The sequence below is a fragment of the Hirundo rustica genome, chromosome 11 (genome assembly GCF_015227805.2).
Source record: "Hirundo rustica isolate bHirRus1 chromosome 11, bHirRus1.pri.v3, whole genome shotgun sequence".
Classification (NCBI taxonomy): Eukaryota; Metazoa; Chordata; class Aves; order Passeriformes; family Hirundinidae; genus Hirundo; species Hirundo rustica.
In genome coordinates this window covers 8,109,469-8,125,947 of record NC_053460.1, presented here as the reverse complement: position 1 = coordinate 8,125,947, position 16,479 = coordinate 8,109,469, and the positions used below count along the sequence as shown (strand labels likewise).

Below are 16,479 nucleotides of genomic sequence, written 5' to 3'. Positions count from 1 at the left end.
ACTCCCTTACTAGCCAGTGTTTTCTGTGGGGTTCAGAGGGATATCCCCTGTAACAGGGTTGGACACTCCTCTTTCCTCTGTTATATCAATTTTTCATGTGGTGCCCGTGGATTTCCAGTGGCTGGTTTCTCAGCTTGCACCTTCTCGGGAGACTCGTCGCCAGTACAGGGAATTGAGGTGTGGTCTGCAATGGCAACTGCGCTTCGTCCCTGCCCCTGCCATGCAGGGACGTGACACGGGCAGAAATTCAACAGACAGGTTTCATTTGTCACCCTGTTATTCGAGCATGGCTTCCTCTTAGAGCAGGGAGAATTCCTAGAGAAGTAGCTATGCAACGTGGAGTAACCACGACGCTAAAATGGCAGCGAAAGAAGTAAGAAAATGGCGTCATCAGTGAAATTGGTATCGATGGCTCGATTTGAGGGTGTCCTGCCTGATGCCGGGATGCTTCCAGCAAGAGGTATTACATTACAGCCTTACTTATGACTGTACAATGAACGTATTAAGTCATTTAAATCTGTAGGTTTTTTCACATTATTCCCATAAAAAACGTGATACTGGAGAGGCGGGTATAAGAGCTTATTCTAGCGGATGATCAGAAATTATCTTTGTTTGCATGCTATAAATATTATTACTATGGGATTGCATTGTAGATCTCAAGCCCGCTGGAATGATTTCATAATTTAATTTACTTAATTCCAAAAAGAGGCAAAACCTTGAGTTTTGTTTTGATTGTGGATCTCTTGATGCGTTTGTGATTTTTTTTTTTGTAGGTTTGTATATTTTAATCATGATCGTAATGCGAGGACTTGTATAGCGCAGGGGAGAGGCTGTAGCCACTCATCATAGCGCTGAGCAAAGCCCCACACTAAGTTCATCCCTCTGCATTCAAAAAATGTCGAGAAATACAGGTAGCCATATATTTGGAAACTTGATGAATGAGCTGAGGTTTCAGCCTATGTTGTCTGTTTGCTCTGTGCTGATGCCGTTGCTGATGGTGCGATGCTGGTGCCGCAGGAGATGGGCTTCCCGTGGGTCCTGCTGCTGGTCCTGCTGGCCTCATCTCTGGAGAGATTGCCTCACTCAAGAAGGTGTAATTCCAAGTGAGGTAGTGTTGTGTTTAATTGTCTTTGTGACATTATAAGACAAACACCATCTGAGATGCTTTCAGGTGTGATGTACCAGTGTTAGCCAGCTGAACAAGCTCCTTGAGTAACATCTCCTACTGCTGCAGTTGGCTGACAAGAGTCTGTATACCTTTCTAGTTTTCCATTTTAAGTTTATTCAATTAATAAAACAAAGGGATGTTTATATTTCTGATAAAAATATAAATAGAAATATGTTACTCCTCCTGTTCTTTGCATGACCTCTCAGCAGTTTAGGACTATTCTATACTTTCTGTTTTGTTATTGCACAGGTCTCCTTGATGCTTTGTACCTTGATAGCACTTGGGATTCTTGTTGAACCACTCCCAGTTATATCACAGGGAGAAAGAAAATGGGTATGTGCCTGGAGAGTAAGACAGGATCACTAGAGAAAGTAGCACTGTTGTTTACACTACTTTTGTGTTGCATTAACAATTGCTGTCAAAATTGATTTGTGCAACGGAGGCTGGTGATTGTATGTCAAAGATAACTTCATTCTGATCAACTTTACTGCCAAATTTTGGATTTTTAAAATGTGTGATCTTAAGTCTTATGCCATTAAAGTCTTTGTGACTTTGAAAAAAACCTACTAAACAGCATTCCCATGCACTGTGCAGCCCAATATGACACAGCAACAATTTTTAGAGTCTGAGAATGAGAAAGTAACTTGTGTAATTGAAGTCATTTTGGTTTCACTGTGATGGAGAGGAAGGACAGAACAAATAGTATGGATAATTACTAATATTTTAATCATTAGGTATGCTGTGTAAGTAGTATATAAATTATATATATTGGAATGGTTGATATATTGTGATGCTTTTAAAAAGTGTCCTACTTTACTTATTTTAATTGTGCTTGCATTTGTTAAACCTTGGAAATGTCTCTGACATATTTTGTAAAATCTAAAATACACGGGAACACTGTGATGAATTTTCATGTTTTGTTAGGAGTTAAGCCACTTGTAAGTACAGTTTAAAGTGAATTACTGAAATCTCATAATGCGTGAACTCCCTGAGCATCCTGTGTTGAATTAGGAGAAACTAAAATTAAGCAGAGTCATGTTTCTTGCCAGCAGTGATGATCTCCATTTATACATGGAACAAGCAGTGCCACATAGCAGAGAGTTCAATTTTGGTGCTGAGTGCCTGGCACAATATTCCTGCAGGAGATCTGAACAGTGGTATTTTTCTAGACATTTCCAGTATGATAAAGCTGTGCTCCCTGTATGTTTCATGGTAAATTTTGCTTCTATTCGCTGCAAATAACCTGCACTCTCCTTGCCAGCCACACGCTGCAGATGTGTTTTGGAGGACTGCAGTTGGATGTGGGATGTGGGGGTGCCTCTCAGTGCTGGGGATGGTTTATTATGAACTGATGGTTTGATACGAGTCTCCCATGCTTAATGGATGGTGTCCTGGCTGAAGTGAGCATTAGGAGGTGTTTATATTTCTTCCCTTCAAGCCTGTATGTCTGAGGAACACATTTCCAGTCTTCACGTGCCAGATTCAAACAGGCCCAGCAAGAGTCAAAGAGCATGCACCATCTGCCCCTGCTTATGTTAGGGCTGAGCCGTGATTTTTCCCAAGGAATGCTTCTTTCAGCAGTTTGAGTTTCTCCTGTCACGGCTAGAAGGAATAATGATATTTATCCAACACAGCAAAATCCAATGTTCCTGGATACCGTCTTAAAATTACTGTGAAAACTGCATGAGTTTCACAGATCAAACAGTCTAAACCAGTAAAAAAAATACAGAAAAGAGTACTAGATCTTTGCATTGTGGGCACTAACCCGCGGCAGAGAGCTCTTTGTAAATATTTGCTCAAGGCTCACTCTGTAACGCAGATTAAAGGCTGTGTTTGAACCTGGGCACTGCATCAAAGCATCAAAGCATGCCAGTGCTGAGCTAGGGGAGGCCCATTCCTGCCCCAGTGCTTGTCTCTGGGAGAAGGTGCTGCTGTGCATCTTCTGTGGTGCACACAGCCCCAGGGAGAGCCTTGTGGGCAAGTGGAGATGCCCCTCTTGTTCTGCACTGTGCTTGAGCTCCAGCCTGGCGTGCATCGGCTCCTGCTGCTGCTGGGGTGAGGCCCAGGTTGCTGCTTCTCCATCATGAAAGGAAGACGGTACTGCAGCTCTGCAGAATTTGATTTTGCTGGAGCAGGAAGCTACTTAAAAAACCCTAAAGTAATCTTTAAAATTGCTGCTAGTCACGCAAGGAAGCAGAGATGAAGCCAGGCTTTGAATATTTTAATGACTTTCTGCCACTCAAGTGCTGTTGGCTTGCAGGATAGAGAAGAACTCTCCTAGCTTGACTCTCAAACCAGTTGAGCCTGAGTATTGGCTACAAGTGTGTAGCAGGGTCACAGTGCGTGGGGGGGTGTGATTCGACCCCTGTGAAGGCAGGTAGCAGAGCAGCAGATCTTCCCCAAGCCCAGTATTTGGCTGTATTAGCACAGTTTTGTGTTCTAGCTATTGCTACGTGCTTTTCCCTTTTCAGCTTCAACATGGCTGTTGCTTTGAAAGTCTCTGATGCAACAACCAACTCTAAGGTCCTATCAAACTCTGAAGCCTTCTGGCTTTTCTCTGCTTCTCTTGTTCAGTCAACAGGGAATTAAAAATGTTGCAGGATTTCCCACTCTAAACATAAGGAAGTTGAGAAATGTATGCTGTAGTTTGACAAGTGCAGCTGTCTTAGGCTAGGGAGATTTTGTATTGCTAAATCCTTAAATTGAACAACGTACACAGGTATGGGATGAGACTCGTCAGACTGTCCTTTGCAGTGGACTTTTTGGTCTGGGTACAATAATGCATTCCGTGCCTCTCATGCAGCTTAGAAGTGATACTGACGGGTGAATCACCCTTCCATGGGTTGTCTTCCTCTCTGCCCTGAGTCTGTTTTGGCCCTGCAGCAGTTTTGCCATCTGAAGCTCTCCAAGGAAGAAGCCAATTTCACAAATGCTCTTGGCTCGTTGGGCTTTGTAGCTGATCTTTGGGCACCTGCCTTGCTGCTTTGAAGGGCACGGTATTGCACAGGCCAAAGTATGCGGTGAAGCTGCTTATCTGCATGGCTGTAGCCAAAAAACCTGATGCTTTCTGAAAGACAAATCATGGGAGACCTGTGGAAGCTTCCAAGACATGGTGGTGTCACATATACAAAGGAAGAGTGAATAGACTGAAATATTGCCCATGCTACACTGGTGTGTCCCCATCCTCAGGAATACAGTAGTTGGCCATGGCTCTTCACCCTTTGGCCTATCTATTTAAAGCCAGCCAGCGCTGATGCTTGTGTCAGCACAAACAATAATTTAGATTTTAAAAGTCCCAGGTAGTTTTGCTTCATTTTCTGTTTCCAGAGAGAAGATGGCCAGGAGGGTTGTGCCAGGGTACACCGCCTCAGGAGTGGTTCAGATGTGTCCATGTTTTCAATAGGATTCTATTTAGCAAATTGTTTCTTAGAATTGCTAGTAGAAATAATAAATTCAGGTGCTTCACCTGGAGTTGCCAAAGAATGATTTTTGTTAATTCTCCCTCCTGGATTCACTGGATCTACTGGAAATCCTGCACTTGGAAATATTTTAATCAAAGAGCAATTGACTTGAAATGGTCCCAGATTGTTCATTTCATTTTCTTCTTTCTTTCCGTGCCAGTGAAAAAGTGCCCATTGCTGTCAACATCCAAGGCCTCAATATACTATTTGGCAACATTCACCTTCTCTTGACAGCTTGAATACTAAAATCAAGTATTAAAAGTATGGCCTGGCTGATGAAAGTAATTAAGAGATTTCTCTCAGCCAGGGAGAGTTTAGTAACCTCATTTACTGCAGTAAATGGAGGAGACTTTCAGTCTCCTGTCAGAAAGAGACCATCGGTGCGTGCACGTGTGCCCTTTTGTACTGATAATGAGCTACTGGAACACTCTCTTGCTGGAGTTCAGTCTGGAGCAAGGCAGGTGCTGGTTGCTGTCAAACCAGCCTGTGTCAGTCAGTGGCTGTCTGAGATGAGAGGTAACAGTGGAGCAAGCGCAGGCTGCCAGGGGTCCTGTCCTCTCTGGGGCCACTTCTGCAAACAGTCATCAAATGAGGCAGAGTGAGGCTGGATTTCAGCAAAAAGGGGGGATCTGAGATCAGCATGAAATTCAAGGTATAGAGATCCAGGTGGGATCTGGAATGTCCTTAGGAAAGGTGCTGGGAGTCAGTAGACGTGTTCGTGTAAGCAGGACTAACTGAGGAGCGGGAACCTGGAGGTGTGAGAGTGGGTGTGTTTCTGTGCCTGCGTCCCTGTTTTGCAAACACCATCGCATCGGATATTGTACAAATGGTGTGTGGGAAACATTCAGCAGCGAGTGGTGCACAGAGCTAGTGATGGAGAAGAGTTATGCTGCTTCCCTTCCAAACTAGATGCAGGAAGGATGTGTGGGAGTCAGACAGTAACAGAGAGGAAAATCAAAAGCCGCTCACTAAAGCGGGGCAGAGTGATGTGACATTAAGGCTCAGTGAGCTTTTTGCATAAACCTGCCTCAGGGAAGTAAGTTTTTCATTTTCAAGCAAAATCCAGGCTACACTGGCATCCCTGCCCTGGCAGAGCTTGTGCACGGAGAGCTGCAAGGTGAGGTTTTCACCTCCGAGATTATAGCAGTGCTCACGTTGGCTGTTCCTATCTTTGCCATCTGCCTCTGCAAAATAGCCTTTTGTCTCCTAACAATAATCTCTGTTCTCCTCCCGCTTTTCTCTTTGGATGCTGAATATGAAGCAGTGTCTCGTTACTCGTTGTACAACCAGCAGCAGCATCTCCCCCGAGAGGGCGGCTCCTGCTTTGTGGGTCGTGCACTCCCCGTGCGTGCTGAGCGCTGCGCCTCCGTCTCCTTGTCACAGTCTGCCGGCGTTCTTGGCAAAGTCAAACCCTGCCTCTGGGACTGCGGAAAGCTTTTAGGGCAGATGTAGCTGGTGAGCACAACCAGCGCTGTTCGCAGCTCAGCCTCCTTTAAGAGATACGTGAACCCTTAAAGTTGTGCCCTGGGATTTCTGAGGACAGAAATTCTCCAGTGTCAAGTGCATCTCTGCCGTCTTTCTGCCTGTCCTTGTTCCGGGGCTCTGCTCTTCCGTGCAGCAGAGGTGCGTTTGTGTGCATTTATGTCTGTCCGTGAAATCGTGTCTGGTGATCAAAGTGCAGTGCACCGCCAGGTGGCAACGCGCTAAATCCCGGGGATCCAGCCGCCGGCCGGACACACCTCCCGTTCTCAACGAGTGACATTCTGGCCACCAAAGCCTGGAGTGACACCCTCAGCAGCTCTTATTTGGCCTAACTGAGTAGAAGCAGCTCTCACAAGCTGTACAGGAGCTCCAGCATCAGTTACTGGAACTCCCTCTTCTGAGGTTTAACAATTAGCTTGTAATTAACTGAAGCAGAAATTGTCAGTGCTGGAGTCATCATGTTTAGCGTAAGACATAGGACAACCTTTTTAAAATGTATTTCTCCTTTGCGAGGCAATACAGATGTTATTTGGAGTGTGTGAGGATTTTATTTTGCTAAAGAAGTCGTTTTTGAGATTGAAAAAGACAATTATCATCCTCTAATTGGCATTCGGTGTAGTGTGATCCCTTAAACGGACCTAGCAGAACTCTCTGGGAGCTGGGCGGTTTCATTAAGATACTCAGCCTGGATTTACTGACATCAGGGGAAGTTCCAGCACATCTTCAATTACTCTGTTGATTGCCATCATTGCTGTGTACATTTCTAGGCAGGTAGCTGCCAGGAATGCATCCCTGAAAGGAAAGAGGGGAAGACCAAGGGCAGGAAAGGTAGGATTTGTATCTCTGGGGGTTTTCAGGAGTCCAGTGCTCACGGAGTGAGCAGGGAGCCAGGCATCCAGGACTTCTGTTAGCTCATACTCTCCATCACATCCAGATAGCTGTAAGTCTGCATCTTGGAGACAGTGGGTTGATTTTGCCTGTAAAATTAGCAGTGTTGCTAGCATACACCTAACACTGTTCTCTGCAGCATCAGAAGCGGGTCTGTCTCTTCTGCTCATTTATTGGTGTGTGCTTTGAAGGTCCAGAAGCATTGCTTGCTTTAATTCCAGATAATTTTTCTGCATTTTAGGTTGGAGATGGGGAAAAAGAAAATGAAAGCTCAATTGCCTTTCCAAAGTCCTTCTACCCATGCAGGCAGGGACAAGCTTTACAAGGCACGTCTCCATCCCTGTCCTGTACAGAGCCAAGGCTGGGTCTTGGCCCAGTTAGGTGACTGCAGCAGCCCTTGTCTCAGTGACAGCTGCTCTAATAGTTGGTCCCCAGATGTGTGCAAGGATCTGGATTTAGCTTCCTTTTTTCCACGTTGTAACTGTGATTTCTCTGTGGGGATTGTCTAAAAATAAAGCAGGACCTGTCAGCTGGGGAACTGAAGAATAGGCTAGGTAGCAGTGACTGCTCTCTTCTGTGTGTAATTCAAGGGCTCTTTCTGGGGAGCTGCACCACACATCTCTTGGAGGATGGTGACTTGTTCTCTCTCTGGTGTACAGAAAAGGGTCACCTTCTTACTTCCAGCTGAAGAGGGTCACAGCTTGTCCCATGTACCTCAAATGCTTATTCTACATATTTCAGAAGGAGAGGGTGCAATGCCCTTTATTTCACATGCTGGTGCTGGGGAGCAGGAGGCAGGCAGCACACCTATGCGACAGTGTCCTGCCAGAGTGCTTCGGGTTGGGGAGATTTGAATTGCTCCTCACCTCCCAGAGCCAGGTATAACTCTGTGATACTTGTGGTTGTATGTATTACTGCTGCAGGGCAGTTTCCAAGACCTACCGTAAATATATTTTCCTAAAAGGCCAAATCTCCACATGTCACCGCAGGAATTCTTTGCAGGAAGATGGGGAGACAAAAAGGCACAAAATAGTCCTGATTCCTGACATTCAGTTGGACACTGCTGCAACTGTATTTTCTCTTTATAAAAGCATAAAGCGTGGTCCACTGAGTTCTCTCTCTCTGGGTTTGTTAGCAGCTTTTGGTTTTAGAGCTTTGGAATGAGTGTACAAACTTTTAAGATATTAGCACTTAATGGAGTTGATAATTTATAGCTGATTACTTCAGAGGGATACAAAAGCTTCTCTTTCTTTTTTATGACCTGAATAATGATTAAGTTGAAGTCTGGCCATACAAATTAACTTGGTTTATTTAATTGGTGATGTAACAGTGAAAATTCAAAGTAAAGATATGCATGTTAAAATGTGATAAACATATCTTGACTGTTGTCTCTGTGTGTTACTGCAGTTTACCCCACAGCTACTTGTTTAAAGTTAAAACTTTATTTTTTTATTTCCTAGTATAAGTCATAAAAGTAACCTTTGGGATAAGGAGCTAACAGCTCATCTAAATTAGTTTGTTCACACACACCTGACCTCTTTGAGATTTACTCATATACTGAGAATTAAAAATACAGTTCTTCCTTTTTACCCACTTCAGCTATATTCATGGAGAGAGACTGTGTGGTAAACTTTTTCTGTATGCTTTTCAACTGTTTAGTTATTTCCGTCCTTCCTCAACTGACTATTTTTAAGGCTCTTTTTCACAGTTGTATCGGTCCTCCAAGAGCTCCACTTCTGCCTGAAGCTGCCAAATCAAAGCCTGGTTTATTTTTTTCAGGATACTCAAGTCCAACAATCTTATCTTGGCTTATCGCTCCTACCAGCTTTCATCCTAGCTCCCTCAGATGGAAGAGCAGGAGGAGGCAGATGCTGGGACACAGAGATAAAAGAGAATAGGAGCAGAACATATCACTAGGATTTAATGCATATTAAAAGAAGAACTAACGCATTTTCATTTTCACGTTGCTCTGGATGGGCATCTTACTGTACCTTTGGTGAAGTAAAGTGACCTTTAAACTTCTTGGGACTGGACTGCAGAGAGCTCTGAGCACTTCTCGGAGCTGAAAGAGCTGAGTATTACAATATGTATCTGATGTTAGTGCAAGGCTGAGGTTTTTGGCTGAAACTCTGTTTCTCCTTTTTTGCAGGGATTCCTGAAGAATGAAAAAGATAATGCATTGCTGTCTGCTATTGAAGAGTCTAGGAGGAGGGTAAGTTGGAAGAGAGTCACCATGGTTTTTGCCTAAAAACAAAAATGGGACAGGTTTGCAGAGTCCAGTTTTCTTCCCTTGAAAGGGATCAGTACTTAGTCTCTAAGAAAAAGACATAGTTAGCCTTCCCCTCTTCATCTCCTGTGTCTTCACCTCTGAATAAATAGTTGTTTTGAGGATTATCTGAGCAGCGACTTGTTTTCTGATAAGAAATTCATCTAATCCTGTTTCTGACTCTATTTCTGCTTTTGATATCTGTCATGTTCTGGGACAGTGATTTTCACAATTGAATTATGCAGTATGGAAAAATACTTCCTGTTGTTTGTCTTGAAACTCCTTCTTGGAAATGTCATTCCATACTTCCTAGTGCTCATGTTATGATTGTTTCCCTCCGCGTATACTGGGGGCATCAGGTTTAGAACTGAGCCTGTGTTTCTTTCAAATGATAAGAAATAGTACATAAGCATTAAGAAATTCTTTCAATTACATAAAATTATGCTGTAACTATTGAAGCATATTTAAAACCCAGTTGAGATTATTATAGTGAAGGTTCAGGTAAGACCTATATCCTGCCATGAAAGTATAAAGTGAATTTTATAACACGACAAAGAAACACAAATCTTAAGTATGTGTGCACTGTAATTAAATATTTGCTGAATTGTCACTGTCTCTTATAGATTCATTTCTTCTGAGGAATGCTTTGCTCATTAATTGACAATATCCTAACAGTGAACTGCAATGAAATGAAAAGCTTAGCCAACCAAGACATCTGGTTATCTATGTTGCAGCACTGTGCTGTGTGAACAGGAAAGGAGTAGAAGACACAATACAGCTTATTCTCTATTTAGAATTGGGGGATATTCTCTCACTTCCTGTGCTGGTATTCCTGAGGCTGTTAGTCTCACCCCAGCAATAACAGAAAAGGTAGTGAAGCATCTTCTCTATCCTAATGCTATTGTCAAAATAAGGGAATATTTCCCTTACTGAGGGGAGAAGCTTTTTCCTCCCATATGTTCCCCAGCTGGATCTGAAGACAATGTAGCACATCAGGCATTTTAAAGACAAAGGCTGTTTTTTCTTGGGATATGATTGTCCTGTGTGCTTTCCCAAGTTATGTTCCTGATGAAAGAGGCTTCCTGATTGTTTGACACTGGTTTGTTTTCCTTTAATATTTTGATTTTTATTTTTTCTTAGTTCCCACTTAAAATAAACAATTATTGGTAAAGACCTGAAAATTATTATAGGCAATAAACACACATATTTGTTAAGAATGCAGCAAGTCAGACCTTTGTAGCCTCCAGGGAGGTGAAAAACTAGTGGTCATTAGTGATGTTAAGTCTCAACAAACCACACAGATCAGTGATGAACCTGGATATTGCGTGTGTGCTGCTAAGTTACTGATTTCCTGTGCTGCCATGCCATGGAAGAGACACAGTTTCCCTCTTTTACCAGCTGGGGGTATGTGAGAGTTGTGTTAATTCCACATACACCTACTTTGTGAATCCCTTTGTACCTGAGCAGGAAGCCTGTTCAAATAATACCCAGCACACCATCAGCTCTTGGGGGCTGACCTGGTTGATTTATGTAGTTGCTATTTTTTGTTTCATTTTGGGGCTTGTCTATTAATAGCAGAGTTAGGCTGGTGGGTGTTTCTATATGCTCCTTAGCTCTTGTTCTTCTTCACCAACAGACTTTTGCCATGGCTGAGGAGTATCACCGAGAGTCAATGTTGGTTGAATGGGAACAGGTGAAACAAAGGATTCTTCATTCTCTGCTTGCATCAGGGGAAGATGCTCTTGATTTCACCCAAGAAAATGAGGTAACTGTCTTTCTGAATGCTGTGCACAGTCACACACAGCGCCGTACACAGCTGGCACTCCGGCACTGCTGAAACCACCTCTGAAATATTCCGCAACTACAACCGTGTGAAAATGAAAAATATAATATCCCTATCTAATTCTAGAACAGCTCTGATTAGCAGAATGCATTGTCTAGCAGAATATCAAACCTCTGTGGTTGTTTCTATTTATTGGCTGATGGGTACAGGCAATGGAGCTGCTGTTGCTGAAGCTGTGTTTAGAGAAACGTGTGTGCTGGCTGGAACTTAGTCACAAACACATACTAGGTCATATACCAGGGGACAGAAAACACACTGAGGACTTCAGGAAACCTTTGGGATGTGACACCAGGAAGTTTCTCAGCTGCAATTGTGCTTACACATAGGTCTTAGAGTATTTCTTCCCCTTATCACTGTGTGCTAGCCTGGATTTATGGCTTTTCTTAGGAGGCTGATGAAGTCTTTCAGGTTTCTTGGCAAAACCAAACGAATATGCACAAAAAAAGCTTTCCTTTTAATCTTGGTTTCTCATGCAGAGCAGATTAGAATTTTGTGCTGCTCAGACCTCTAGTGTTCAGGTTAATCCAGCAGTGACCAAACCCTTTGGGCAAGACTGACCTCATGTTTAACAAAAGAGATATTGACTATCATCTTAAAACATTCCGTATTTTCTGTTACATTTTAAACCTTTACAGTTTATTCTCTTAAAGAACATGTTTCAGTTAAATGAGTACAGCAAAGCAGAGTTACGTGCAGAGTGTTGGGAGCTCAGCTCCTCTGAGCTGAAAGCATCAGACAGCAGCTGTGATCCCTGGAGCACAAAGTTACATCACAGCTGCTGCACTGTGCTCTGTGAGAATGCTCACCTTGAGAGGAGAGGGCATAGGGAGTGGGGGATGTAAATTGCTGTGCTTTCAGGCCAAAAAAGAGACACATTTTTTATAGTCACGTCCTCCACCCATGAAAATGATTTCTTGTTCATTGGGATGACCTGCAAGTATACTAAAATTAAAAAAAAAAAAAACCAAAAAAAACCCCACCTTGGTGCTAATGGGTATGACCTGTATAGGGATTTGGAAATAATTAGAATTGTTAATGACATGTCCCTTTCTGATTACTGTTCTTTTCAATATAGGTTAATCCCAGTTAGCATACCTCTATAAAAAGAGGCTGTCTTCCCCAGAAAATATTTTACTAATACTTTACTGGGACTTCTCAAAGGTTGTCCAGCTTTCCAATATTAGAAATGCTAAATAATGCAAACCAAATTAATTTAAAACTAGGAACAGCTATCCCATTATTTTAGGATATGAATTTGAAGACTTGGCAGTTACACTGATAGCTTCTAACATCTTTGATTTATGTGCTAGTTACTGGTATGGGGTTTTCCTTTTGAAGTGTGGATGTTAACTGCTAGCAGAAGTAATTTAATAACCCACTCTGAACAGGTAAAACCCCTATTCTGATGTTTCATTGTCAAGTGGATGCTGTCCCCAGTCCATGGCACTTGAGAGGCCAAGCATCAAACTGGTGTGAGGGAGGAGGGGAGAAAACTCACCTCCTAATGTTTTTCATGAATGAGTTTAACGATTCAGTGTACCCTATCACTCAGTAATACTCCACTCTCTGTTTCAAAGCTTTCATAGTAGCAGTATGTCATTTCAAGAGCATTTAGAATCCTTCATATATTCTAGTCTTAGCCTCAAGAAGTCAAAGGTCTGAGAGGTTTGAAGTGCATCTACTGTGTTAAAAGCCTGTTATCTAACCTCCTCACAGCAGGTTGTTCTTCTAAAGCCTTGTTCCAGTCAAATAAGTTTTTTGTGTGTGTGTGACACAAACAGACACAGCCTGTAGAATATAGTAGAGGTTTAATTGATATCCTCTGGAGATGGAGAATCAGCTGAAAAGGCACAGATCCAAACGCAGCAGGGGGCCGGTCTGCCTGCGAGCCAATTCTCAAGCTTTGGGCAAGCTAATTTGGGCAGAGTGAAATACCAACACATTATTCATGGAAATAAGACCAATTAACAAGCAAAGCTCATGATTCAAAGAACCTCGTGCAGGACGTGCCGTTAAGGTTTTCTGTTCCCCCTTGTCCTCCAGCCTGGCCACCTTCTTGTCAGGGAAGAACAGAGCTGATAAAAACCTGCTTCTTTTGGGGCTGGAAAGGGATGAAAGCCTGAGTTTTGTCTTCAAGGTATCAAACACCTATGGTCTTAAGATGTTTGTACCAGGAGGTGCCAAGGCATTTCCTTTGTCCTGTTCCAAGCTTTTCCTTATTCCAAGTTTTTCTTCCACCTTTGCCGTAAGCTCATCCACTCCTGCTGTCAAGCAAGCACGCTCCTGCAGTGATACAGAGGCACTGGCACCTCCTGGTTTCTGTTCTGCCCTTCTGCATCATGTCTTCGTAGCCCTTAAATCCCCCGCACTGCAAGATGCTTTCCACTCCACCACAGTGTATTTTGATGGTGTTTCTCCAGCTTGGTCTCCTGCCTAGATACTCACTGCGTCTACTGGCCAAGCCATTTGGAGTGCTGACAAAATGTCTGCCCAGACTTCTGCTGAGGAATGTGCATATGCATATGAGGGTGATGAATAATGCATCTTCACATGCACGGGGGTTTGGTGTGCAAGTGAGGCTGAATGCTTGGCTGAGTGCAGATGAAGGAGGACTCCTATGAAAAGCAGCATCGTTTGGCTAAGTGAATTTGAAAGATAAAAATGTGATGGCACCGCAGCTAAGCTGCAGCTTTGAGAAATGGGTAATATTCAGAATAAATATTACAGTTCTGAATAATGTTTTGGAAAGACCAAAATTCAGGGCAGGGAAAAGCAAAGGTAGTTGATAAAAACAGCACAAGCTATTTAAGCAATATCAGACTAGAGATACAGCAAGATTTGCGTGTGTGCACTTACATTTGTGCAGTCCTTTGTGCATTCCCTGCTTTTCTGCTTTTTCTTTTGCTGCTCCAGTTGAACTTCAGAACCTGACCTGAAACACAATTCTTCTCATATTCTCCTAGCTGTTGTTTTGAACACAGCTTTCATTATCTTTTCCTTGCTTGAAACTTGGTAAGGTCTGACTTGCCAGCAGAGGATATCCTCCCCGCTCCCCACGTCCCCCCCATTAGTTTGTAGGAGATGTCTCTCCTTAGGAAGGGCTGCCTGCGCAATCCAGTTCTGCAAAAAAAATCCCCCATTGCAGGGGGAGCAGTGGAAGTGGCCTTCCCCATGCTGACTCACTACTTTAGTTTTCCTTTTGAACTTTCCTTTTAGCACAGCCATGAGATAGTTCAGTGAGCTAGTGCTTTCTTGTAGTTTAATAATTCAAAGGTGAAGCCAGAGTGCACGCATGAGATGGGAAAAAACAGGAAATAAGCTTGCTTCTGTGACTCTTTCTCCATAGGAAAGAAAAGTATAAGAAAATTAGGACAAATTCTAGACTTCCTGATTTTTTTTTTTTTCCTGAAGTGCCAAGTCAGTAGGATTTAAAGAATTTCATTTCAGTGTGGCAGTTCTCAGCTGTGGCAGATAGTTAAGAAGTGTTTCTTAAAGCCTAATGTTTAGAGTAAAACTAAAATTGGAGAAAGGAAAGGAAAACCCAACCTCAGAGCAGATATTTCTTCGTTTCAGACGTGTACTTTTGAATTCAGATTCTTACCTGACTTGGTTTGAACCTGGCAGTCACACACCACTCACTGGAGCATGTGGGTGCTCTTCGGTGCCGCAGAGCAGAAAAAGGAACAGATTCGCAAAACAAAGCCCCAATCCCTGTGTGTCTGGTGCTTGGGCACTGGCTGAAAAGTGATACTAAGTCACTGTGAGCCAGTCTTCACTTGCTTTAGGAGATGAAACCTCATCGGTAATTAATGACATCGTCCATAATTTAGCATTACTTTAAATAACTGCATTTTATCTGGCTCGGCGGAGGGAAAGGCTGCAAAGCGCTATTTCTGCCATCGTGTCTGTTTCCCAGGAAACCTGCTTTAACAGCTTCTTTGTTCTTTAGAACAAAGAATTTGTCGGGTTTTAGGTGGGTTTAAAGGAATTTGTGTCAGATGATTTGGCACTGAAAGAAAAATGCAGATGCCTCTTAATATCCGTACCCACTAAGAGGGACTGTGAAGAATATTTTTAGTGTAAGTTCAGTTGCAGAAAGAAAAAGCGAAATTGCTTTTGGGTTTTTTGTAAGGTGCTTTTATAGAGCCTAAGGTCTAAATGCACCTGCCTGATTTTGTAATCAGGTTAAATTAAAACAATTTAAATAGCATTATTAGTGAGAAATTAATGCAGTAGTAAACTAATTTCAGCCATTTTAAAGGATTGTCCAGGTTCATCCTTGGTACCTTCATTCATTTATATGTAATTATATTAGGGACAAAGACTGCTGAGTATTTTTTTTAATGTAATCAACTCTTGTGTGCTGCACAGAAAACTGTAACCACAGATATCACAAAGCTCTTATAATTTCTTGATAGAGGTCAGTGCCCTTATCTTCATGTATAAGTTCCTAGCCAATGCACAACAGTTTCTTGGCCATTGTGATTGTGTAACTTTTTTTTTTGTTTTTAAAATTTTAACTTGTGAACACTTGACTGATCAAAACTCCTGGACTGGGACAGTGAGTAGTAGTTGTCTTTGTAAGGACACATGCTCATGAGTGTAAGAGAGGTCTTACACAGTAGAAGATGTTCTGGGTTCAACTGATACCAAAATAAAATTAATTTGGGAATGACTGAGAGAATGCTTAGTGCAAAACCGATCAGTAACATGTCTGGGAGTTCATATGTTTGTATTTTGCATTTTGAAATTGGGATACAGTTTCCAAAAACAGTGAGATTCTTTTGAAGACTGCCAGTATTTCATCCTCATTTGAAACAAGAAACTGAATGATGGCACCATCTGGAGAAAAGCTATCCATTTCTGGATCTCTTCCTGAAATCTGCACAAGCCAGGTCATGGCAGGAGCATTGCTCCTGCCATGCTGCAGTCTGACAGGTGTCAGCAAAGCTGAACTCTAAAGCTGATTAAACTGGAAGTGAAAACAGTGATTTTCCTATTGCATTTGGGCTTTATGTTGTTTGTACAGGCAGCAAGTTGGTCACATTGAAGTGAACTCTTCCAGGCAATACTGGAGCACGTCCTTAGGCAATCCTTGGAGGTGATCCTGTCTGCACTGTAAAGCACTGACATTCTGGGTAACCGGTGTAAGAAGCAGTAAAGCTGTTTGACAGTATTGCTTAGGTGCACTGTAACAGCTAATGAGGATGTGCAGCCAGTTGTAACTGACTTTGATGGTAAAAAGCTTAATTTTTAAACTCTGCATATGTACCTGCCCTTTCTCGGAAAAAAATTACTGATTCCAGTTTAGATTAATATCCATGGCCTTGAGTTATATGGTAACAAGCCTGAAAGCCTTGCTTTGCTGCAA

The 16,479-nt window shown here is 42.6% G+C and overlaps 1 protein-coding gene across 12 annotated transcripts in view; it reads left to right on the top strand.

The window, feature by feature from the left end:
• Positions 1–16,479, top strand: part of NUP93 (nucleoporin 93) — a 78,350-nt gene that overhangs the window by 38,431 nt on the left and 23,440 nt on the right. For 11 of the 12 annotated variants that reach the window (XM_040075192.1, XM_040075197.2, XM_040075190.2 and 8 more), the window contains 2 exons: positions 9,149–9,211; positions 10,902–11,030. In XM_040075192.1, the coding sequence (XP_039931126.1) occupies positions 9,149–9,211; positions 10,902–11,030 (192 nt within the window). Of the gene's footprint in view, positions 1–330; positions 461–9,148; positions 9,212–10,901; positions 11,031–16,479 lie in introns of those variants that run through there. The other variant, XM_040075200.2, reaches the window with a different exon arrangement.